We start from the raw sequence: 24,477 nt of genomic DNA on the forward strand, positions 1-24,477 counted from the left end.
AACATATAGTGCTGCACAATTTTAGTTTTTGATATTGAAAACTATGAAAGAAACTTAAAAATAGCAGGCATACTAAAAAGAAAGGTAAGGTGGCAGGTTTAAAGACATGAACTCTTTTCTGGCTGTTGTAGTTCTGAAATTTGGTAATTTTCTCAGTTAAGTTCTTGGAATTCCTTAAAATAAGACGGAATTAAATCATTTTAAAGTAAACTGAACAAAAAGCCTTTACCCAAGGTTCTTTCCATTCCTATTTATTCCAAATTCCATACATTTAGCAAGTTTTCATACCTAAAGAAAACAAAGTAATCTTTGCTAAATTACAAACCCCCTCTTTTGTGAGTAATGTACTTTGTATGTAATATAGGACTGGAACTACAGAGCCTGTGCCAAGTACACCTTAGGCAGTTTAACAAGGACTTCCTGTTACCAACTAGCTCCACTGAAAACAAACTTCCTTTAATCTAAAGAACACGCAGCTAACAGGCAGAACTGGATTCCCCAGGGGTGAGGTAAGAAATTTATTCTTCTCATTTGATATTAATAACAAAACGATAACTTTAACTTATTTGACTTCATTATGTGGCTTTCAATTAAGTTAACTAAATGAAAACCATACAGAAATTATCCTGTGAACTATAAGACAGAGACAAATAGAATTTGAGTAAAACATTACAGGTGGTACTCAGTTTTCCTCTCACAGGCAGGACTCCAACTGTGCAGGTGGAAAAGCAACAAAAGGAACAAGACAAAGGTAAACATACCACTCTTTTTTGTACTTTTTAATGTGAGATATCCAGAGACTGAAATCTGTGACATTTAAAAAGAGCCCAACAGATAATTAAAATTACCTGTTTTGCTCAGATTTGGACGAGGCTACAGGCAGCTGATGTGCTCATATATACTACGGATATGCTGAATGAGATTTGGGTTTAGAGTTCCTAGAAATAGACCACCATAAACAAAATCAACTTTTTATTTTATGTCCTTTAAAAAAATGTCTTTTCATTTTGGAAACACTAGAAAGTCAGACCCTATAAAAACAAACTTAAAATTCTGCTATAAACAGACTATATAAATTAGTCATAAAATGCTTGCTTTAGAGGACACTTTTCCATTAAATTCTGAAAAGAAGTTAATGCCCAATATGACACATATGTATAATGTTTAAAAATTTAAGATAACTTTCTACAAGGCCTTAATTCCTTCATTGTAGTTTCCCAGAATCTTAAAAATTAACTTGAGGAAATCAAAAAATAATCTTGCTGTAAAAGGACTACTGTAAAATACCAAAGTAGTCAATTTTTTTTAAAGTACTCAATTTTGAAATGTTTCAGCTAGTGTACTGAAAGTACTTAAATTATAAAATTTAATATCTATATTTGATTTCATAATTTAAACAATTTAAGTCAGTATCATTTAAATGCAACATACATAGGTAGGTCTGATACTTTCAAAATTAAACAGTGTATAGAGGCTTAACCAAAACATGTTTTATTTTTTGATATTTCTTCAAAGTTATTTTACAATTGTTATGTTAGATTTTAATATATAACCCATTTCAAATCAAAATAATAATTATTATTACTAAATGTTTTAAGGTTAAACTTGAAAGTTGGCTATGTAATACCTAGAACACATTATATTTGTGGCTATGCAGTTTTAAATTTATATAAAAATAATTTTACATAAGTAGAGCTTACTTTAATCAGATAAGTGAGAGTTCAAAATTACATGAGTCTTAATATTTAAACAAAAATGGTCTTGTTACATTAAATGAGTTAATTTAACAATTAACTTATTTACACTAAACAAAAAATAGAATTTAAAAAGCACTGAAAGGCTGCATTACAAAAAAAGTCTGATAATTTAAACTTAGATAGAATTTACACAATTTGTAATAATTTTTTTTAAGTTTGTTTTCTTCATTTAAGTAGCCAAAGAGGTGAACATTCCAGTAACAGCTGCTTTCACCTTGAACTAGGGAAATGTTGCAACATGTCTTCACACACAAAAGCAAAAGAATATTCTATTTTACGTTAAATAAAAACTGGTTACATTTCTTAAAATATTTAATCATTATAGTAACTATAAAAAGAAATGTCTTAGTTAAAAAAATCTATAAATTTATAAAGTATCTATCCCAGGGCATAGTTCTTAAAGCACTAGATAATTTTTATTCATATTTCTGTTCCTGGAAATGTTCCCTGTCTGTAATAGAGTGGGGAAACTTTTATTTGAGTCATACAAGTTTACTTTCGTATTTCCCAAAACAAATTGTCAAACTTGATTACTATATTTATAAATTAGTGTTCTAACTTTCTTTTTGCAAATATCACATTTAAGCTCAAAGATAGTTATTAACAGTAGAATTCAAAACTGTACAGCAAAGCAGTAAGTTAAACATGCTGAAAGATGGCTCACATTTGGATAGAACTCTTCGGATATTAAGAAAATAAATTTAAGGTAGAGAGAAGATTGCATAAAATGGTAGTATCATCAATTTCACTTACCTAAGCAATTAAATGATTTCACAACTATGCACTTAATGTTATGCCTTCTTGAACTCTGTTTCTTCCAACTTTTAAATTCTAATATGCTTAGATATCTCACTTTGCTTATAATTTATGAAGATATAAGATTAAACAGTTAAATTGGAAATAGTTATACATGTAGCTGTGTATATGCAACTACTGGAAAATGCAATTTATGTATAGCATGCACCTGAATACCTACATTAGGTCAGTTTCTGCACAGATGAATATAAGGATTTAGGGAACATTCTGAATTATGTTAACTCTGTAAAGATAATCACCTATGACTTTCAGTGAAGATGCACAGATACAGAAACTCCTCCTCTTGCTAGAAACGTAGAGAAGTGTTTGATATAATCTTAAGGGGGAAAAAAAGACAAATTTCTAAACTACATCATTATATGTGAAGTAAGAAAGGGAAATTTCCAGGTGCCAGAAATGAAGAGGGAACACATTCATAGCCAAGGTGGAGAGTAGGAATTAACGCTAACTCCATGGGCTACAAGAAGAAAACACTTTTATCTTAGAGGCTCCGGTTTAGAGTTTGTTCATAATAGGGAACTAAAATTGAGTTTCCTATATGAAATAGTGGACCAGAAAAAGAACAGCCTGTATACAGACACAGGAAAATCTCTGTTGGCTTGTCCAGGAGTACAGCAGGGAGTGAGGTATTCACTCAGGCTACAAGATCACTACAGAAAAATCAGGTCCATATTTATACTACCTGGGCTATAGAAATCACTAGAGAAAGATCAGGCCCATACAGTCAGCCCTCTGTACCTGCAGGTTCCACATGCATGGATTCAACCAACCTCAGATGGAAAATACTCAGGAAAAACCCCAGAAAGTTCCAAAAAAGCAAAACTTGAAATTTCTACGTACCAGCCACTATTTAGATAGCATTTACATTTTATTTACAACCATTTATATACCATGTACATTGTATTAGGTATTATATGTAAGCTAGAGATGATTTAAAGTATACTTTTAAAGTACGTAAAAATATACAGGAGGATGTACATAAGTTATATGCAAATACTGCACCATTTTATATGAGACCTAAGCATCCATGGATTTTGGTCTCTGTGGGGGTCCTGGAACCAATTCCCCACAGATATAGAGGGAAACTGTATTTATACTACCTGGGCTATGATGGGCAAACTCCATGGGGCCCTAGTAGTGACAACAACAAAAATGCGGTTAAGAATGTATCCATAATGCAGGGCACTCAGGGCATTCTTGTATAATATAATTCCCCACTGAAGATAATCTGCTGACAAAGTTTACTAAATATACTTGCCCATCACCAAGAAAAACAATTGGTGGCCACAATAAACAAAAGGAATTATTTCTAAGAAACCAGAAATAACCTAATAATGTAAAAGGATCTTGAACATAAATATATTTTAAATGTTCAAAAGAAATAAATGAAGACATACACCAAGATGAACACAGTATAAACTTTACAGCTGATTTTATATAAACATCATTTACTATAATATGCATGCTATGATATACAGCACTGAAAGGAAATCTGTTTTTCCTTTAATATCAGTAACATATAGAGATCTATAGAAAAAAGATTCAGAATATTTACTTTCTTTTTGCTACTAAATTTATTAAGATTAATGAATATAAAATACGTATCAATATATTTTAAAGAGTTCTCTAAAGTATCTCTTATTCAAATATGAAAGTGTGGTATTCCTTCAGAAAACTGTTATCCCAAGAACACAGAAACCCAGGAGAAGACCACCTTTATAAGGGAGAGTCAAATATCTTCATTTCCAAAATCAGTGACAGTAAAATTTTCCTTCTCAAAAGCACTTTGCAAAAGTATACTGTGCTACAATATCAATTTGAAATATTCTATTTCTTAAAAAAAGGTTAAACTATGATGCTTCAGAAAAAGGCTTTTGATGACATTGTTCATTTATGTGTAATTAAAATGAAAAAAAGAAAGACCTAACTAGCCATAAGTATATTAGAGGGGGTTGTTTCGGGATTTGTTCCAAGCCATGCAACCAAAGAGAAAGTTAGAGACACTGTAGTTCTTGAGAACTGTGAAATTTAAAAACTGTCAGGCTACTTAGCATTAGATTAGATTTAATTCTCATGAATAAAAAAATCAAAATCTGTTTGGTTTTGATACCTCCCTCATTTCTCATCTGAGCCTCCAATACTATCACTCTTTTCTTTTCCCATATTATGAGGAACACAGTCAATTAAAAAAAATAGTACAACAACATCATATCTGCTATATACATTATAGTTGTAAGAATTCATAGTAACAGGTTAGTATATGAATAGGAAACAGAAACATGTGTACATAAATAGGAATGCAGTGTACCTTACTTCTGGTCTTATCTCATTCTATGACTATGAGGTACAGCAGAAGAAAATACAAGAATCCCAATCTCTACATGGTGCCAAGGATAGGATTCAAAATTTTTTAGATTTTCCGTGACACAGGTGTGTGGGATCAGAACCAATCAATTTTCTTTTTTTTTCGGGGGGGGGTGCCACACAGCCTGCAGGATCTTAGTTCCCTGACCAGGGATCAAACCCATGCCTCCTGCAGTGGAAGTGCCAGGGAAGTCCCTGAACTAATACTTTTTCTTTTTCTAAATTGTAAAGTGCTTAATTTGGTCTGATTGTATGAAAAATCCTAATACAGCTGCTAACATAATTATTTTAGATCTAATATGCTATATTACCTGCTGCAAGAACTTTTTTCTTTTAAACATAGCATTTATATTAACAACATAATACAATATTTGATACAGATCAACTTCATTTGTAGCATGTTTCACTAGGATAATCTATATCTATCCACTATGAAATAAAGAAAAATAACAGATCTGCAGGCAAAGAGATGTACATCTGAATGTAGGCTCTGCTACTTTTTAGTTGTGTGACCTCAGGCAAGTCACTCTACTTTTCAGATACTAAGAAAATTAGAGGAATAGTTAATAAAGTCAACATCCAAATAAGGGCAATTTCAAAGAAAACAATACAAAGAAAATGGAGAAGATGAAGTTCTTTTAAAAGTTAGGATCCCCTCCAAAAGAAACCATAAGTACATGAATTTCCAAATTGGAAAGAGACACTAAACATCTAGCAAATACATGCAAAGAGACGTTCCTAGGTCATGTTATTGCAAAATTTCAAAACACGAGGAATAAAGAGAAAAGGCAAAGGATTACATTGAAGGAAATTAAAAAACAAAAACAAAAAACCCCACATCTTATACAAAATATCAGGAATCAGATGGCAGATTTCTCAAGGGTAACAAAGAAACTTAAAAGAAAACACAGCAAAATTTTCAAAATTCTAAGGGAACACAATTTCCAAGTAAGAATTACATCTGCAGAAAATATATCATTCAAGTGTAAGGACAGAATAAAAACATTTTCAGAAATGCAAGTTATCACCACACCTATGTTTTAAAAGGAAGCTACGGTATGCCCTCAAATCAAGGGGATAAACCAAAAATAGAGGAACAAGGAATGAGGAGAAAATACACAGAAGGAGAGAAAAATTCCAACACAACAGCTGTGTGGTAATCAGGTCAAGACAACAGCTGTGTGGTAATCAGGGTTCCAAGAAAGAAGCCTCAAAAGCTAAAACAATAAAATGAAATAGAAAAGAATACCTGCTATATATACATCAAGATAATATTTTCAGTTCAAATGAAGAGTTTTAGAATGAATTAGTGATGCATATGTACAAAATGAGGCAACTGAAAAACTTAGGTAATTAATAATTTCAAGAAAAATTTAAAAGTTACAAGGTTCTTGATCTGTGTAGTGGTTACATGGGTCTGTTCGCTTTGTGAAAAATCATCAAATTATACATTTATGTTTTGGGCACTTTCTGTATATGCATAAATACTTCAGTGAAAAGCTTTCTTAAAATAAAAATATACATCTCCTAGCTCTATCCACTGAAAAAGCCTAGATACAGTGAAAAAAATTATTCTGAGAAAGGAAATATAACCCTAGTGATTCTGGTATATATAATATGATTCTGGTGTGATTCTGGTATATATAATATGTGATTCTGGTAAATATAGTATTTGGGTAGTCCTAATAACGTAAACACATAATATTGACTATAACGAAAACTGTGATATAATTACATTGAGAGGAAAAATTTGAGGGAAGGATGAGGGTGTAAGAGAAAGTTAAATCTGAGAATTCCCTGGTGGTCCTGTGGTTAGGACTCCGCACTTTCACTGCCAAGGCGCAGGTTCAACCCCTGGTCAGGGAACTGTCCTGCAAGCTGTGTGGTGCAGCCAAAAAAAAAATAAGTTAAATTCATATCTTTCATAGCAAAGATTATTTAAAACTGAAAAAAGTGTAAACATCTACATAAGCAAATTATCAAGAAATAGGGAGTTTTAAAGCAACATATAGCTAAGGAGTTGAAAATGACTGCCTTTGGGAATGAGGAACTGGAAATAGAATGTGGTGGGGCAGGCAGGGGTCAGCTGTATATCTTCATAAGCCTTGAAGTGGTCTGACTTCTTAAACTGTGTATCTGTATTAATGATGAAAATAATCACATTAAAAACATTTTTAAAAGAAAAGGCTTTGTTCAAATCATGTAGGGGGGGAGGAGGGAAGGAGGGAAGGAGAGAAGGAGGGAAGGAAGGAAGGAAGGAAAGAAAGAAAAGAAAAAGCTTATGGCTGTATCAAAAGCAACATGACATCCGTTTTAAACACTTTTGGAGGAATTTATTTTCAGTATCAATATGGTAATACCAGACGGAGCATACAGATAAGGAAGTGATAAACATTAAACCAAACAAAGAACAGTATGGAGCTATTCAAGATAAATCATTAGGCTAACTGACTTTAGTAATTACCTCCCTCTGTACTAGAAAGATTAGTCCTTATCAGAGGCATATAATAAATCATGGGCGGTAATTCTGCTTTCTCAAAGTTATCACATGAAAAAAAAGTTTCTACAATCACTTCCCAATGTTTGTAGGTGTTTTTAAAAATCTGTTCCAGCATAACCATCAAATATTTATAAAATACTGAATACAAAAGAGCATATAGATGATCCCAGCTTTACATAACATATACATTCTAGGAAATTTATATTATACATCTTATAATGAAAAAAGCACTGGTCTAGCAGCCAGGAAGTTTGCATTATTATACCAGTACTACTACTAGCAAGCTTTGGGTAAAACACTTAACTTTTCTGATTTTCAATTTCCCCATAAGAAAAATGAGAAATTGATTAGTTAACCTCTAAGGATTATTTTTGGAATCAAATTATAATATTCAATAGATGTGGAAGAAACTAGGTTCACCTCTCCTTTGGAGAACAGGTGAGGACCACATATCACTACCATCCTCCTTCAGTTGGTCGAGGAGTTGCAAAGGAAAGTGACATGCATCATTTCAGGCTACAGCATTTTAACGTCTATGAGAGACTCTCCAGTACTTCCAACTGCCCTACCAGCCTACCACATCCAGAAAGGTGGAGCTTAGGTCTCTGAGAAACCAAGATGGGAACCAGTAGCCCCTGCTAACCCAACATGGACATGAAATGTGAATGAAAAATACATCTTTGTGGTTGTAATCCATCAAGATTTGGTGACTGGACATTACTGTGGCATAACCAAGCATATCTTGACTGATAAAAATGGGACCAAGCGGAGTTTTTCATAAATTGAATATTTAAAACTCACAAGAAATCCCAACCTAAATTAGTTTATAAAACTAAAAATCTTTACAATTTATCTCTTAAAATCTGAATGTTTATATTAAGGATTATATTAGGTTAATTACAATTAACTAATTAATTATAAATAACTTAATTACATGAAATTATATATACATATAAATTAATCTGTTTATTATAATTTAAAGGTGGGAATAATATAAAAAATGATAATATCAAACTTTCTGCACATTTAATTGGTTGCTCTAGTACTGAAATCTTTCTCAATTAAAATCACTTTGTTTTCACTTTAATAAAGGACTTAAAAAAATAGTATGCTAGGACTTTCCTAGTGGCACAGTGGTTAAGAATCCGCCTGCCGATGCAGGGGACACAGGTTCAAGCCCTGGTCCAGAAAGATCCCACATGCCGCAGAGCAACTAAGCCCGTGTGCCACAACTACTGAGCCTGCGCCCTAGAGCCTACGCTCCGCAACAAGACAAGCCACTGCAACGAGAAGCCCGTGCACCGCAGCGAAGAGTAGCCCCTGCTCGCCGCAACTAGAGAAAACCCGCGTGCAGCAACGAAGACCCAACACAGCCAAAAATAAAAATTAATAAATAAAATAAGTTTATTTTAAAAAATAGTATGCTCACATGGTATTATATATTTTTTCTCTAGTTTGCTTATTTCCTACTTGTAAGGACAAAGGCCAGTAAATATCAATATTTTCCTAGAAGGTATGCCCAACACATGGATCAATATATTAGTGTTTTATATTGATCTAATTTCCTAACACCCAAAGTTTGCAATCTATATTGCCACCTTCTCATAGTCCTACTTGACTAATCTTCTTTTCACAAATTTTCCAGGTTTAATATTATAGCTTATTATTTTTTCCCACAGATCTTAGTAAACCACTGGATCTGGTTAGTTTTGTTCCTAAGGTAAAGAAATTATTCTTTGCAAGTAAGGTAGAATACAGACAATGGAAAGGTGGGGAGACAGAGGGAATGAAATCCTTTCCCTACTTAGAAGTCTCTTATTTGCATAAATTGTACAGACTGAAGCTTTTTACTTTTAATATAGCAAATCAATGGTAAAATAAAAGACTGCAAGCTATATGAATTACATATTTAGATAATTTAAAATAAACAGCAGAAAACTGTAAGTGCATTACAGGCAACAAAAACTTGCTGTCAAATGTTTCCAACCAGTACTTAAAATGCTCAGCAATACAGGTACACAGCAAATGTCTCTGAGTGAACTGTTAATATCTATAAAAGATTTTTTCCATCAAAAACAGATTTCAAGGTCTTAGTATCCCTTGTGATCTGGCTCCTTTCCCAACCACTTCACTTACCTAATTGCCTCTTCTCAGAACTTATCTGAACTGGTCTCTATAGAGCACCTGATACCATTGAAGAAGGCTTTATAGCACAGTAAAGAGTGAGTCCTTCAAACTAGACTGCCTGAATTTGAAGCCCAACTCTACCACGAGCTGATATCTTGGTTAAGTTACTTAAGATCAGGTCTTAATGTCATCATCTGTAAAATGGAGACCATGATAATACTTAATTCAGAGTTCTTAAAAGAACATACAACACACTTAGAACAGTGCTTGTCACATATTAAGAACTCAGAAAAATATGAACTATAAAGAGCTCAATATCAGAACTTGAATAAATGAGACTTGTGAAGGTGCTGGGAATACCAGAATGAATAAAGATTCTTGCCTTCATGGAGCTTATATTTGGGGAAGAGAGCAGACAATAAAGTAAGATAAACAAGTAAAATATAGTGAAAAGTGCTAGGAAAAAAACTAAAGCTGGGAAGGGTGGTTGCAGTTCTAGATAGGGTCACCAAGGACAGCCTTACTGAGAGGGTGTCATCTCAGTAAGATTTAAAGAAGTTGGGGGAATAAGGCAGCACTACATGGGGAAGAGCATTCCAAAACAGAGAAGACAGCAAGTGCCAAAGCCCTAAGGCATGATCCTGCCAGGTTTGTGTGAGGAATAACCAGGAACACAGTGTGAATGAGGCAGAGGGAGGGGGAGTTGTAGGAAGCATGGTCAGAAGGGCAAAAGGAGAGGTGGAGAAGTCATATTGGACCTTGTAGGCTCTGGCTTTTCCTCTGAGAGATCACACTAAAGGAGGGCTTTAGGTACAGGAATGACATGCTCTGACTTACATTTTAACTCTTGTTTCTGTGTTAAGAAAAGACCAGAGGAGACGGGGATACAAAGGAAGAAACAAGGAGACCATATAGGAGACTACTGCAATAATCCAGGTGAGAAAGGATGGTGACATGAACCAGGGAGGTGGTTCCTGATGTACCCTGAAAAAGGAATTGACAAGATGCCCTGTTAGTTTGAATATAAGGGTGTGTGGGCGGGGGGAGGGGGGACGGGGACACAAAACAGAGTAGTCACGTAGTCCAGAATGACTCCAAAGTTTCTGGTAGGGTGACTTGGAAGAAGACTGGAAGAAGAGACTGGAAGAGGTGCCACTTACTGAGATGCAGCAGCAGTTTGGGAGTTGGAAGATCAGGAAATTATTTTAGACACAGACATTCAAATGCAGCTATTGAGTAGACAAGTGCTATGAGAACAGTCTAGACTTGAGATATAACTTTGAGTCATCAGCTAACGGACGGCATTTAACACTGTGAGACTGGAAAACAACGGTGGGTAAAAAGAGGACTGTGTGTGGAGGCATTCCAGTATTCAGCGGGAGGAAAGACAAGAAACCAGGGAGGAGAAAATGATGAAGGAAGAGCCAAAGAGGCAAGAGGAAAGCCAGGAGAAACACTTAAAAGCGTTTCAAGAAGTAATGGTGGTTAAATGCTACTGAAGGGTTAAAATCACCAGTAAGTCCTATTGCTTCTACCTGCAAAATATATCCCAGATGGTTCCCATTTATTCCATCTAGTTTCCATCCAGATCTCTCCTGGAGGTTATCAGGAAACTATTCTCTATACAGTGATCTTTTAAAAACATAAATCTTATGTCAATACCCTATTTATCCTTTCACTGTCTGCCACTGCATCTAGAATAAAATCTGAATTCCTTATTTTGGCCCACAAGGCCCTTTGTGATCTGATCCCCACGTACCGTCCTGACTTCACTCCTCCAATGTTACTGCCCATATTAATTTCTATCTACATAAGCATTAATTTTGTTCTTAAAACATACCAGTCCTATTCACTGCCCTGGCACCCCATCTCCAATACTCAGGATGCACTTTCTTGGCTCTTCATCTTCTCAACATTTAGATCTACACTCAAATAGCTCCTTAGAGATGCCTTGCCTAATTGATCTATCACGATCTAAAATTATCTCATTTATCTGTTTAATTGTGTATTGTCCATCTCCCCTCAGATATTAATTACTCAAGGACAGGTATTACTGAATACACACTATAGCATTTAAAACTTTGCATATAGTAAGCTTCAAAAATTATCTGACAGAATGTCAGTTCTTTAAAATCAAAGGAATATTATCAGGATATTAGTTTAACTTTTTATGTAATACAGGTATCATTTCTACAGTATCCTCGACTGGGTCATCATTCAAGAACATCTTGAACATCTCTAGTGATGGCAAGGTTTTTATCTCATGAAACAGTTCATTCCATCTTCAGACAGCTCTACTTGTGTGAAAAGTCTTCTTTATACTAAACCGAACCTCACTTCATGTAATTTCCACCCACACTGCTCTTTGGAGTTACGCCAGGTAAGTCTAATCTCTCATATATACAGATCTACACATTTTAGAAAACAGTTGTAGATATTCCCTCGACCTTCTCTTTTTCAGAACAAATATTTCCATTTCTTTCAACAACTCTCCATATACTACGGTCTTCCAATCTCATCCTTTCCATGACAGTTTGGAAATTCCCAATTTGTGGATTTTCATCTCATACTTAACACAGTCCCTCTCCCATTTGCTTTCACTAGCATAGAGTCAGTGGAACAAATATCTTTCTTAGTCAATCTAGACAGCACATTATTATTCATGAAACCATAATAACTATTCTGAGAGTTCTGATTAAAAGCTCAAAATTAACTAAAATCTCCAGTGATTTTCATAAGCACGGCTATGAACTCAAGGGTCTTCCAGTTTATAGATGTAAAGGTGTTTTCTAAACAACTAGGTGCAATACTTTGCATCTATCCAGTTAAACATATTTTTGTTATTTTAGTATAGTGTTCTGTTCTATTTTAATTTTCAAATCCCAATTCTGTATTTCAACATACTAAAGAACTCTCCAAAGTTTGTGCCATCAACATGTTTGATAAGTATGCCTTCTACGACACCCAAATAACTGATAAAAATATTTGCATAAACATATCAAGCACTGAATCCCATAGCATAACAGTGTCACATTAGAGACCTTTTTCTCTAGTTGATACTATGTGTGGTTCAATGAGCTACTTGTAACTCCCTAACAGCTTCCTCTTATCCACAAAAATATCATGAAAGGCATTTTAAATGCCTTTCTAAAGTCAAGATGTGCTGTGAAAAGAAAGTATTTTATTAACAAGGATTTCTTTTTATTTACTTCATGTATATCACTATATAATTATGTACATCAAATTGATTCCATGAATAACTACCAACACAGCATACAATAAGTGTCAATATTATCAGTGTCCCCCAAATAAGATTTTATATATTCTCATGTTTGTAAAAATATCACTTATTATGAATTGACAAAAATTTTTTTTCTAACACAGTCTGGATATCTTTGCAAAGGAAGGCTAATAATGAGAAATCAGCATGATCAAACCAAGAATATGTTTCTATATATATGCAATGGATAAGAAAACAAAGCTATGTCAAATAATGTGTTAGTCAATCCAGAAGCCTGAGAAATTTTGAGATAAATTCAACATTACCTATATTGCTTAAAGCTCTCATATGGAATCTGCCCTGTCGCTATACTGGTTTTAGCTGAACTACACACATTTAGCAAAATGAGTATGTTTTTTTGACATTACATAGACCAAATTAACTGGGAACCGTATCTTCAGTAATAAGGACACATTCAGAGTGACTTTTTAATCCTAAAAAGATATGGTCAAATCTTCCATTCTAAGATATATCTTCCTAAATCAAGAAAAATCGATTCTGTGGCAGTATCATGACACTGAGAACTTATTTGGGGGCAATTATTTCTCTATCACTGCTTACTCAGCTACTTTACTCAACTGTATGGGACTCATAGAAGCCCTGCATTATGCGAAGTGATTTACAAAATATTTTACATTACTTTTGCTATTTCAGTGATCTTTATGAGGAAATTATTGATTTTTCTAATTTTTAGTCATCTTTTCAGAAAACTAGGAGGATTTTTCCTGAGAGATAGACATAGCTATGTAAAGCCAACTGCTACTGGGGGGAAATACCAAATTTTTCTTTGTTCAACACAATCATTTTTGCTTTTAGGAGGACAGGGAAGATGAAAGACCGACTTCAAGAACTAAAGCAAAGAACAAAGGAAATTGAGCTCTCTAGAGAAAAGGATGTGTCGACTATAGAAGCAGAGGAACAAGGGGTGTTTCTGCAGCAAGCTGTTATTTATGAAAGACAGCCTGTAGCTGAGAGACACCTACATGAGATACAAAAACTACAGGAGAGTATTAACAACTTGACAGATGATGTTCAAAAATTTGGGCAGCAACAGAAAAGTCTGGTGGCTTCTATGAGAAGGTTTAGTCTACTTAAGAGAGAGTCTAGCATTACAAAAGAGATAAAAGTCCAAGCAGAACACATTAATAGACGTTTGGATGATTTAGTAAAACAAGTTAAAAAGTCAGAGGATGAAAACGGTCCATCATCAGTGGTCACAAGGATACTTAAATCTCAGCATGCTGCGATGTTCCGCCATTTTCAGCAAACTATGTTTATATACAATGACACAATAGCAGCAAAGCAAGAGAAGTGCAGGACATTTATTTTCCGTCAGCTTGAAGTTGCTGGAAAAGAAGTGCCGGAAGAAGAGGTAAATGATATGCTTCATCAAGGAAAATGGGAAGTTTTTAATGAAAGCTTACTTCGAGAAATCAGTATCACTAAAGCACAACTCTCAGAGATGGAACAGAGACACAAAGAACTTGTTAATTTGGAGAACAAAATAAAGGATTTAAGGGATGTTTTCATTCAGATATCTCTTTTAGTAGAGGAACAGGGAGAAAGCATCAACAATATTGAAATGTTAGTGAATGGCACAAAAGAGTATGTTAACACTACTAAAGAAAAATTTGGACGAGCTGTAAAATACAAAAAAAGAAATCCTTGCAGGGTATTGTGTTGCTGGTGTTGCCCATGCTGTGGCTCAAAATAAAGAAGCTATTTTAGAAATTTCTCCAGCTTTAGAATGAAGGATGTCCCATAATTTAGTGTCTTGTGTCACTTTTCTTCATTTCATAGAGCCATTCACATACTTTCATCACTATTAAGTTATAATTTTCCCCTTTTGCCCTTACCCACTAGAGTTACAGAAATTTCTAAAGCAAGTGACATAAAACAAGTCTTCATTTATTAAACTAAAAATAGCATATTAGCTTTAAACTCATGGGTTAACTATTGAAAATGAGGTAAATGATCTTAAGTTTCTAGACAGGTATCAAGCTCTATTACATATTTTTGTAACTTCCAATGCCTTAACAAGATGAATATCAGTAAGTGACAACTACTTAAACAATGCTTTAGGTTCATTTAAGAGCATTTTGATAGTTAAGAATTGTATAAAACAAGACTTCAAGTGGCGCTCTATTAAAGCCAAATCAAACTAGAAGCTGTATCAGATCTTTTTTTTTTTTTTTTTTTTTTTTTTTTTGCGGTACGCGGGCCTCTCACTGTTGTGGTCTCTCCCGTTGCGGAGCACAGGCTCCGGATGCACAGCCTCAGCGGCATGGCTCACGGGCCTAGCCACTCCGCGGCATGTGGGATCTTCCCGGACTGGGGCATGAACCCGTGTACCCTGCATCAGCAGGCGGACTCTCAACCACTGCGCCACCAGGGAAGCCCTTCATCAAATCTTTTATGTTCAGATAGGTCAGTTAACTCAGTGGTCAACAAATCCTAGGAAAACCCAAATATGTACTTAATGAAGAGTCTAGTTGGTAACTAGGAGCTGATTTTAGCTTAAGGACTAAAAAGCTAAGTTAAGGCACTGTTTTCCTGAACTTGGGTCCATTCAGGACACTGTATTACAGATTAAGAGGGTTGGCAAATAAAGTAAAAAATAAAAGGCAATTGTATGTTTGGAAGTTTCTCCATCACTTTATTGTGAAGCCAGGCACTAGACTATGGGCTAGGGACACAGTCTGAACTCACATGGGGATAGTTTTGGAACTAACATTCTAGTGGAGGAAGCATATAACAAATACAAATATTAGACAATGTTAAGTTCTTGGCAGAGATTTAAAATAAGGATGATAAGATATTGTCAGAGTGGCTTCTTTCGGCTGGGTGGTAAATATAGGCCTCTCTAAAAGGTAATGTAAGTGAAGATGTGAGTGATGAGGACAAGGGAAGCACATATTCCAGGCATATGAAACAAACAGTACAAAGACTCTGAGAAGGGTATAACTTACTCCACTCAAAGAAGAATGAGCAGGGCTTCCCTGGTGGCGCACTGGTTGGGAGTCCGCCTGCCGATGCGGGGGGCGTGGGTTCGTGCCCCGGTCCGGGAGGTTCCCGCGCGCTGCGGAGCAGCTGGGCCCGTGAGCCATGGCCACTGGGCCTGCGAGTCCGGAGGCCTGTGCTCCGCAGCAGGAGAGGCCACAACAGTGAGAGGCCCGCGTACCACAAAAAAAAAAAAAAAAAGAATGAGCAGTACAGTTGTATCATAGTGGGAAAAGAGCAGTGAGGTAAGAGATGAGGTTAAGAAAGGTCAGCAGGGGCTAGATGTAAAGCTCTGTAAGTCTGAAGTTTACAGCAAGTGTAATAAAGGCAAAGCTGTTTTTTGGCCTGGGAGTAATGTTTTGTAATTAATATTTGGGAAAAAATCATCCTGTCTACTGTTCGGAGAACAGGTCAGAATGGATTGGGGGAAGGTGAGTAAAGGACAAGCATATAGGTATAGAAAACAATTAGAAGGCTAATGCAATAGTCCCAGTTAAGAGATGATGGAGGCTTGAGCTAGGATGGGAGTGGAGGTGGTGATGGTGGTAGCAGCAGTACTAGCACTCAAGACTAATAAAAAAACATACTTGCTATGTCCCAGCATTGTTCTAATAATTTTAAAATTTTACCAACAAGAACACTGAAGTACAGCTAGGTTAAGTAACCTGACTCAGGTCACAGAAACTGTACACAGAGAACTTGGATTTGAACCTAGGCAATCTGATTCCAGAACCAGTTCTTAAATACTATATACCAAGTTGTAGTGATGGAAAACAAAATCAGACTAAAATGGGATAGATTTAAGAGGTAGAATCTACAGGATACTGATTAGATTATGATAGCTTTTACTGAGATGGGAAAAGACAGAGATGAAGGTTTCAACACTAGGGGTGAGAAGGAAATCAAGAAATTCTGTTTTGGCCAATAGAATCTGAGATGACCATAAAATGTCAAAGTGGAGGTTTCTAAGATATTAGCTATATCAGTAGGAACTCTTGGGAGATGTCAAAGCTATAGATTTGGGTCCTCTGAGTAAATAAACAGTATTTAAGGTCTCAAAAGTATCTAGATGCAAAAAACTGCAAGCCCAGAAAAGAGCCTGGGATATTCTAAAATTTAGACTTAAAGCAGAAAAGGAGTTAACAAAAAAGACTAAGAAGGAACCATCGGGCTTCCCTGGTGGCTCAGTGGTTGAGAGTCCGCCTGCCGATGCAGGGGACACGGGTTCGTGCCCCGGTCCGGGAAGATCCCACATGCTGCGGAGCAGCTGGGCCCGTGAGCCATGGCCGCTGAGCCTGCACGTCCGGAGCCTGTGCTCTGCAACGGGAGAGGCCACAACAGTGAGAGGCCCGCGTACCGCAAAAAAAAAAAAAAAAAAAAAAAAAAGAAGGAACCATCGATGAAATAGGAGGAAAATCAAGAAAAGTATGCTGTAATGCAAAAGTGCTAAAAGGAAAACAAAGTTGAGGAAATAGTCAATTTTAGGTAAAATGAGAACAGCAAAGTGACAATGGATTTGGCAACATGGAGATAATTTGTTGACTCCAACAAGAGCAGTTTCAAGGAATTGTAGGAATGAAAGTACAAATGGAGCATGTTGAGGAAAGAATGTGATATAAATAAGTACAGAATCCACTACAGACAATTCTTTCCAGAATTTTGAATAGAATACTATAAAAAGGAGTCAACATGTGGAGAGAGATGTAGAGCCAAAGGATTCCACAATACTTAAAGAAACACAAGAGCACATTCTGCTGATGGGAATGATCCAGAGAGAGAACCTCGATATAAGAAAGGGGAGGAATAATATATTGGGTTGGCCAAAAAGTTCCTTCCATTTTAAAGTAAAAATCAGAGACACATTTTTCATTTTTACCACGAAATTTATTGAACAACATATTCACCGTTTTGTTCCACTACCTTCTGCCATGTTTCAGGCAACTTCATAATTCCATCTTCCCAAAACTTTTTATCATTTTGAGCAAAGAACTGTTCCAGGTACCTTTTACAGTCTTCCAGGGAATTGAAATTTTTTCCATTGAAAGAATTTTGTAAAGACCTAAATAAATGGAAATCCGAAGTGCAATGTCTGGTGAATATGGCAGATGAATCAGAACTCCCCAGCCAAGCTGTAACAGTTTTTGCCTGGTCATCAGAGAAATATGTGGTCTTGCATTATCCTGATGGAAGATTATGAGTTTTCTGTTGACTAATTCTGGACACTTTTGGTCGAGTGCTGCTTTCAGTTGGTCTAATTGGGAGCAGCACTTGTTGGAATTAATCATTTGGTTTTCCAGAAGGAGCTCATAATAGAAGACTCCCTTCCAATTCCACCATATACACAACTATCACCTTCTTTGGATGAAGACCGGCCTTTGGTTTGGTTGGTGGTGGTTCATTTCGCTTGCCCCACAATCTCTTCCGTTGCACATTATTGTACAGTATCCACTTTTCATCACCTGTCACAATTTGTTTTAAAAACGGAACGTTTTCGTTACGTTTAAGTAGAGAATCACACGCAGAAATACGGTCAAGAAAGGTTTTTTCGCTTAACTTACGTGGAACCCAAACATCAAAGCGATTAACATAACCAAGCTGGTACAAATGATTTCAACGCTTTATTTGGATATTTTGAGTATGTCGGCTGTCTCCCGAGTGGTATAATGTTGGTTGTTCTCAATTAATGTCTCGATTTGATCATTATCAACTTCAACTGGTCTACCCAACAGCGGAGCATCGTCGTCCAGCAAGAAGTCTCCAGCACCAAACTTCGCAAACCACTTTTAACACGTTTGATCAGTCACAGCACCTTCTCCATACACTGCACAAATCTTCTTTTGCATTTCGGTTGCGTTTTTATCTTTCTTGAAATAACAAAGCATAATACGCTGAAAATGTTGCTTTTTTCCTTCCGGCTTCAATATTAAAATGGCTACACAAAAATTCACCAATTTTTATAAGTTTTTTTTTTTAAATGCACCCTGATATGACAGCTGTCACACACAATCTAACAAAATTGTTTCGAATAAAGTTAAAGACAACTAAGCTCTACTAGAGCCATCTTACGTAAAAAACCGAAAGAACCTTTTGGCCAACCCAATACAATAGTAGAAAGGGGTGGGATCTTGGACAGGAGCAGAAACACTTCTTCCATATTACAGGAGGGAAGACAAAGGAATAAAAGCAGATAACTGAGCAAATGTGTTAGTGGAAAAATGAGAGAATTCTTATGTGAACAGGAATATGACTATCTATGTGTGTATATATGTCTCCTAACACTATTAAATAATTTTTAACTTATAAAATATAAAGAAATTGAAGAGTTTTCTACTGTGTCAGTTACAAGCATTACTGGAGAAAAAGATGTTTCCCATAGGTCAGCTTCAAATGTTTAAGGAACATTATTAAAAAAGATAAATTTAAAACTAGGGATAAACTCCCCAGCTAAATCAGGTGGTGAGAGATATTTCTTCTGTCCCTTCTACACTTGTGCTATATCCTTTAATGTAGTGCCTTACTGATACTTGTTTATAATTGTTCCTAAATTGTTTATCATGAAAACTGAAAATATCGAGTACTATTTAATATTCATTAGCATAATTATATCCAGATGGGTTCAGAAAACAGTAATTTTCTAGTAGCAGTTATATCTAAACATACTGCTTTCAAAGCAAGACTTAATCACAGAAAGATTCATAGCAGAGCAATATATCACATACAGTTTTCATTGTTATGTTTCAAAAGCACCCTAACCTAAGCAACATAAACATATTTAACTAATTACCTGTTGAACATTTTGTTTATTCACACACAATAGGCACTAAAAGTAGCCATTTTTTCCTTAAAATTACTACCTTAAAAGAAAAAATTCTTAAGCATTGGAGGCACACTATTAGGAATCTACTGGTTCAGAAAGTATGCAATAATTATTTTGAGCACTTGGGCTCCTATTCTTACCCACTAAGCCATGTCATTTTCTGTAATCAAAAGCTTCATGTAATTTGAATTCACATATGACACTTTAAAACTGGCTCTCCTAATTCATCTCTACCTAGACACAGCATATCATCAATAGTAACTATTCATATCCACCATCACATGCACAGAAAACTAGTAAAGCACTGCACTAGATGCTTTAAATACATTATTTTAGAATTCACATGACAACACAAGTATTAAAATCCTTATTTACAAGTGGAGACAGAAGCTCAGGAAGATTAAGTAACCTACTCAAGGCCTGGCTGACGTCAAAGCCCATGCTTTTCCCTGCACCAGTAGATCTCAATTTCTGCTGTGCAGCAGAGAGATCTGGAGAACCTGTGAAAAAGCCAGAGGCATCCTTGGCCCCACCCTAAAAAATACAGCAGGTTTGGTCTGATGCAAATACAGGTGATCCCTGGATAACATCTTGCCACCTGACGACACTGTCAACAAGTTTTTCTTCATTATTTTGTTTTACAATAGAGGGTGTTGGGACAGGGGAGGGAAAAGATGGGAATCTCTACAGGCTCTTTGTGCATAAATTACCTAGGAAGTCAACCAGCTGAGAAGCTTTACTGTAAACTACAGCTGCTATTAGTGAAGCTGGATGCCATTACAGACAAAAGGAAGCCCTCAGTAAGGAAATGTAGAGGTGAGTCAACAGTATAACTAAATAAAGTGGATGAAGATGACAGCTTGGTAAGTCTGTGCTGAAAGAAAAGAAATCTTAAGCCAATGGACTTTATAAATAAAGTGAGTAGGGGTTTCAGATGGTAAAAATAGTAAATTAAGGGACCCACCACTACAACTAAGGATCAAGTGACATAGGTAGTCCATACTTACATACTTATGGGTTTCCAGAATTCTAAAAAGGACCCATGTTCTCCTATTTCTTATTGAAAGGTCTGACTTATGAAAATACATTTGACTCAAATTCTAAGAACAGTATTAGGATAACCCATAACCTAATTAACTTCTCTTGGGCACTTATAAGAAAGAATATGACTCAAAGAAACTTGCAAACAGTTTCCTGTAATACTGTCTAGAAGAAAGGTGAGTCAAATAGGTATATAGAGGGTGAAGACAAAAGTCCGATATCAATAAAAAAAATTATCAATAATAAAACCCTACTTATTATTTCTCCTAATATAAAAACTCACTGCCATGTTTTTTTTAACCTCTTTGGTCATGAAATCCTTTAGGAATTTGATGAGAGCTAGAATCTGCTCCCAAGAAAAATGTACATGCACTCAGAATTGTGTATGCGATTTCAGAGGGTCCTGGGAAGCCACCCATGGTGCAAAGACCTCCAGGTCAAACTTTTTTTTACTGAAATGTTCATGACATCTAGCCAGATCATATATGAGATACTATGTTTTCTTCCCTGAGTGAAACTCCTATACATTTTTGTTGTGAAGCATCTAATTTGTGAGGTCTGACCAAAAGTTAAGTTAGGTCATATAACTCCACAGAAAAGCAGACAGTATATAATGAGAAAGTGGCACCACTCCAAGAGTTCAAGTATGCTAACACAAGTAGAATTGTTATTATCCTGGGAGGAAATTTTAGCTTGTGGATCTCCAGAGTTATTTCAGTTATAAGTATTAGGAGATTCAACCACAAAAAATGAAGGGTAATTTACAATCGCTCTGAGGGCAACTTTCAAGAGTGTACTAGAAAGAAGAATGCAGAAAGAACATGTGCCTTCTTATATAACATTGGTGTAATCTTGGGCTGCTGAAAATTTCAATAGGTTAAGATGTTTAAAACACCTCCTAGCTCAGCCCTTTCCACAAGGAATCAACAAATAGTACCTTGTATTATTAATGGAAAATTTCTACGGTGGATGTTGAGCTTAAATTTTGAAATTACTACTGATTTCAGTGCTGCTTATACCACTGCAAAAGTTGTTTACTTTTTCTCTTGGAAAGGTCTTCTTTATCTGTCAAGACTATCCAGTATTAGAACTTTTAATAAATAATTAAATTATAAATGGTTAAAGCAAAAGTATGTATGTGGTGGGGGGAATGTGAGGGTGGGTAATATAATTCATACCTTAATTAATTAGAGTAGAGGTTCAAGTTAATCTATAGTAGACATAAGAGAAAAAAGACTTTCTATTCTAGGTAAATAAACAACTCAGCATGATAACAAAGCCAAATATTTGCATGGCATCCATTTTTACTTTCTTTAGAAGGAATACAAGTCACTTTTACCTTTTTACCAAAATGGATTCTTGGCATAAACTATACTAAGGTCCACATTATAATACACAGCTGAATACAATCACAGAATTACTATATTTTATAGTTACTTTTATTAAAGAAGAGTCATTTAACCACTGAGTCCAAAGAAGTAAAGTGACTTGTCAGGGTCATAAACAAATACGCAACTTTTAGAATCCAGGCTTCAGATTCTCTGTCTTCTCTCTAAACCCATGTTTTTTCACCTTTTCACCACTTATTTCAGAGATTTTGACTGGAATATTATGCTGATTAAGCAGTAAATACTAGAGAACTGCCAAACAGAGATTCCGAGCTAATAAAACACCGAAGCCTAGTGATCTACGACTCTGACCTTTCAAGAGAACCCTCACGTCTGTGACATAAAGTGAAATGTGACTGAGGCTTCATTTGCAATGACACATGCTGTCAGACTGCTGTGCGGAATCAGGTCAGGCAGAGCTAGAGTGTCCAGGACCTGCTATCGTGGTCATCTACTCTGCTTCCCATAGCATGAATGAATCCTGCTCTACCAATCTGTAATTTCATGATTACAGACAAGATAATAATTCTTCAGGTTTCTTTCCTTCTGTTGAATGACTGAATCTTCTCAGAGGTCTGTTGTTGTTCTCTGTTTGCTCATTATTAGAGGGTAGGAAGAGAAAATTATCAAGGGGTTAAAGTGAGTTCTGAGAGGCTTTGTAGGTCCTAAATCAACTAGTTTAGGCTCAGACAGACAAGTGGTGATCGGAAGAAATTAGATGCCATCATAGGATTTTGCAGATGAGAGGTCCAGATGTCCGTGGGCAGGAAGGAAGCAGCTATGTGCAACAAGGAGCACTGTAGCCAGCCTCCTAATTCAGGTAGCCTCCCCTACATCTCCACACCCACTAGCCCCTAGCACTCAGCTTACTAGGGCTCTACTGGACGCCCCTCCCACTTATTATCCAATGGACTTTTCAATGCCATACCTATTATGTGCTAGGGTTACATCAGTTAAAACACAGACTCTCCTATCTGTGTGGAGCTATGGAGGCAACCTGAAGGACTCTAAGCAGAGGAAAAGTAAAATGATCAAATTTGGATTTAAAACAGAGCTCTCAAGTACTTTATCTATTCTTGCATTGTTTCACTTATTAAAGCATGTACCAATTTTGTAACTTGAAAAATATCAAATAAAGAAAAGGGCTCCTGCTAGCAATGTAGAGCAGAGCTTAGAGAATAGGCAAGACTGCTACCAGGGAGACTGGTTAGGAGAGTAATCAGTAACACAAGGGAGAAGTGAAGAAAGGCTGAAAGGAGGTAACATTAAAGGGAATAGAGAGGAGTAAAGAGACTCAAACAATATTAAGATGGTAACATCAATAAGAAATTAATTGTAGGTCAGAGAGAAAAAGGTAAACAGGAGAACTTCCAAATATGGGACTTGGGTGGATATTCAAGACGGATTAATAAACAGAAAAAAGAGTGGGACAGAAAATTTTATGTATTATATGAACACTGCATATGTTACATGTTTTACAAAAATATGCACAGGAAACTCATAAAAATGATAGCAGTGGTTGGCTCTGCATGATAGGTCAATCTTTTTTTTTTAACCTCATTCTTTCCCACATCTTCTAAAATTATTAAGAATATGTACTTTTGGGGACTTCTCTGGCAGTCCAGTGCTTGGGACCCTGTGCTCCCAATGCAGGGGGTGTAAGTTTGATCTCTGGTTGGGGAACTAGGATCCTACATGCCGTGCAGTGTGGCCAAAAAAAAAAAAAGAGAATATTTACTTTTTAGTAAATTTTGTATATTTTTGAAGCACACACATCTCAAAAAGTTTACCTTTATTAATAAAAATTCTATGGTTGTAAAACTCCTTTGAGAAAAACTCATCAAATGGCAAACCATTCCATATTTCATAAACATATTATTGATCCCTAATTAATTCTCATGTCTTTGTGAGATCACACTATGAAATTATAATGGTGAGCAATCATCCTAGTTGTGAGTTTGTTTTTTTTTTTTCCAATTCTTGAAATTCACTAGCTGAGAGAGGTGACAGAACTGAAAGCAGGTATCTTGCTGACATTGGATTATTCAGTAAACACTGCAGACACAAACTGCATGCCTCTGCCTCAGGGCTTTACCACGTACATCTATCTGGGATGACTGACTCTCACCTCCAGTGTCATGTTCTCAATATGACCTAGTATGATTATCCTAATTTTAAGAGTAACATGCCCCTGTCACCACCACCACCATAGGATTCCTGATCTTCTTTTACCTGCTTTGTTTTCAATATACTTATCACCTAATGTACAATTTATTTATTACATTTTTTGTGTCTCACCCTCTAGAATGTAAGCTCCTGAGATCATACATGGAGTTTTATTGTTTTTGTTCCCAAAGGTATCCCTATCACCAGAACAATGTCTAGCA

At 35.8% G+C, this 24,477-nt stretch overlaps 2 protein-coding genes and 1 long non-coding RNA gene across 5 annotated transcripts in view; 2 read left to right on the forward strand and 1 right to left on the reverse strand.

The window, feature by feature from the left end:
• ARL13B (ARF like GTPase 13B) overlaps positions 1 to 24,477 on the reverse strand; it is a gene marked incomplete at both ends in the record, with an annotated part of 73,225 nt that overhangs the window by 25,297 nt on the left and 23,451 nt on the right. The window lies entirely within an intron of this gene.
• Positions 484 to 10,501, forward strand: LOC307054025. Its single transcript, XR_013810926.1, has 3 exons — positions 484 to 509; positions 701 to 751; positions 10,428 to 10,501. It is a non-coding gene; the product is annotated as an uncharacterized lncRNA (long non-coding RNA).
• STX19 (syntaxin 19) lies at positions 13,674 to 14,579 on the forward strand (the record flags this gene model as incomplete). Its single annotated transcript, XM_079705179.1, has 1 exon — positions 13,674 to 14,579. One exon carries the CDS (start codon positions 13,674 to 13,676, stop codon positions 14,556 to 14,558), a length of 885 nt encoding a protein of 294 aa, XP_079561305.1. The 3' UTR covers positions 14,559 to 14,579.

Source organism: Hyperoodon ampullatus (assembly GCF_949752795.1).
Source record: "Hyperoodon ampullatus genome assembly, chromosome: 5".
NCBI lineage: Eukaryota > Metazoa > Chordata > Mammalia > Artiodactyla > Ziphiidae > Hyperoodon > Hyperoodon ampullatus.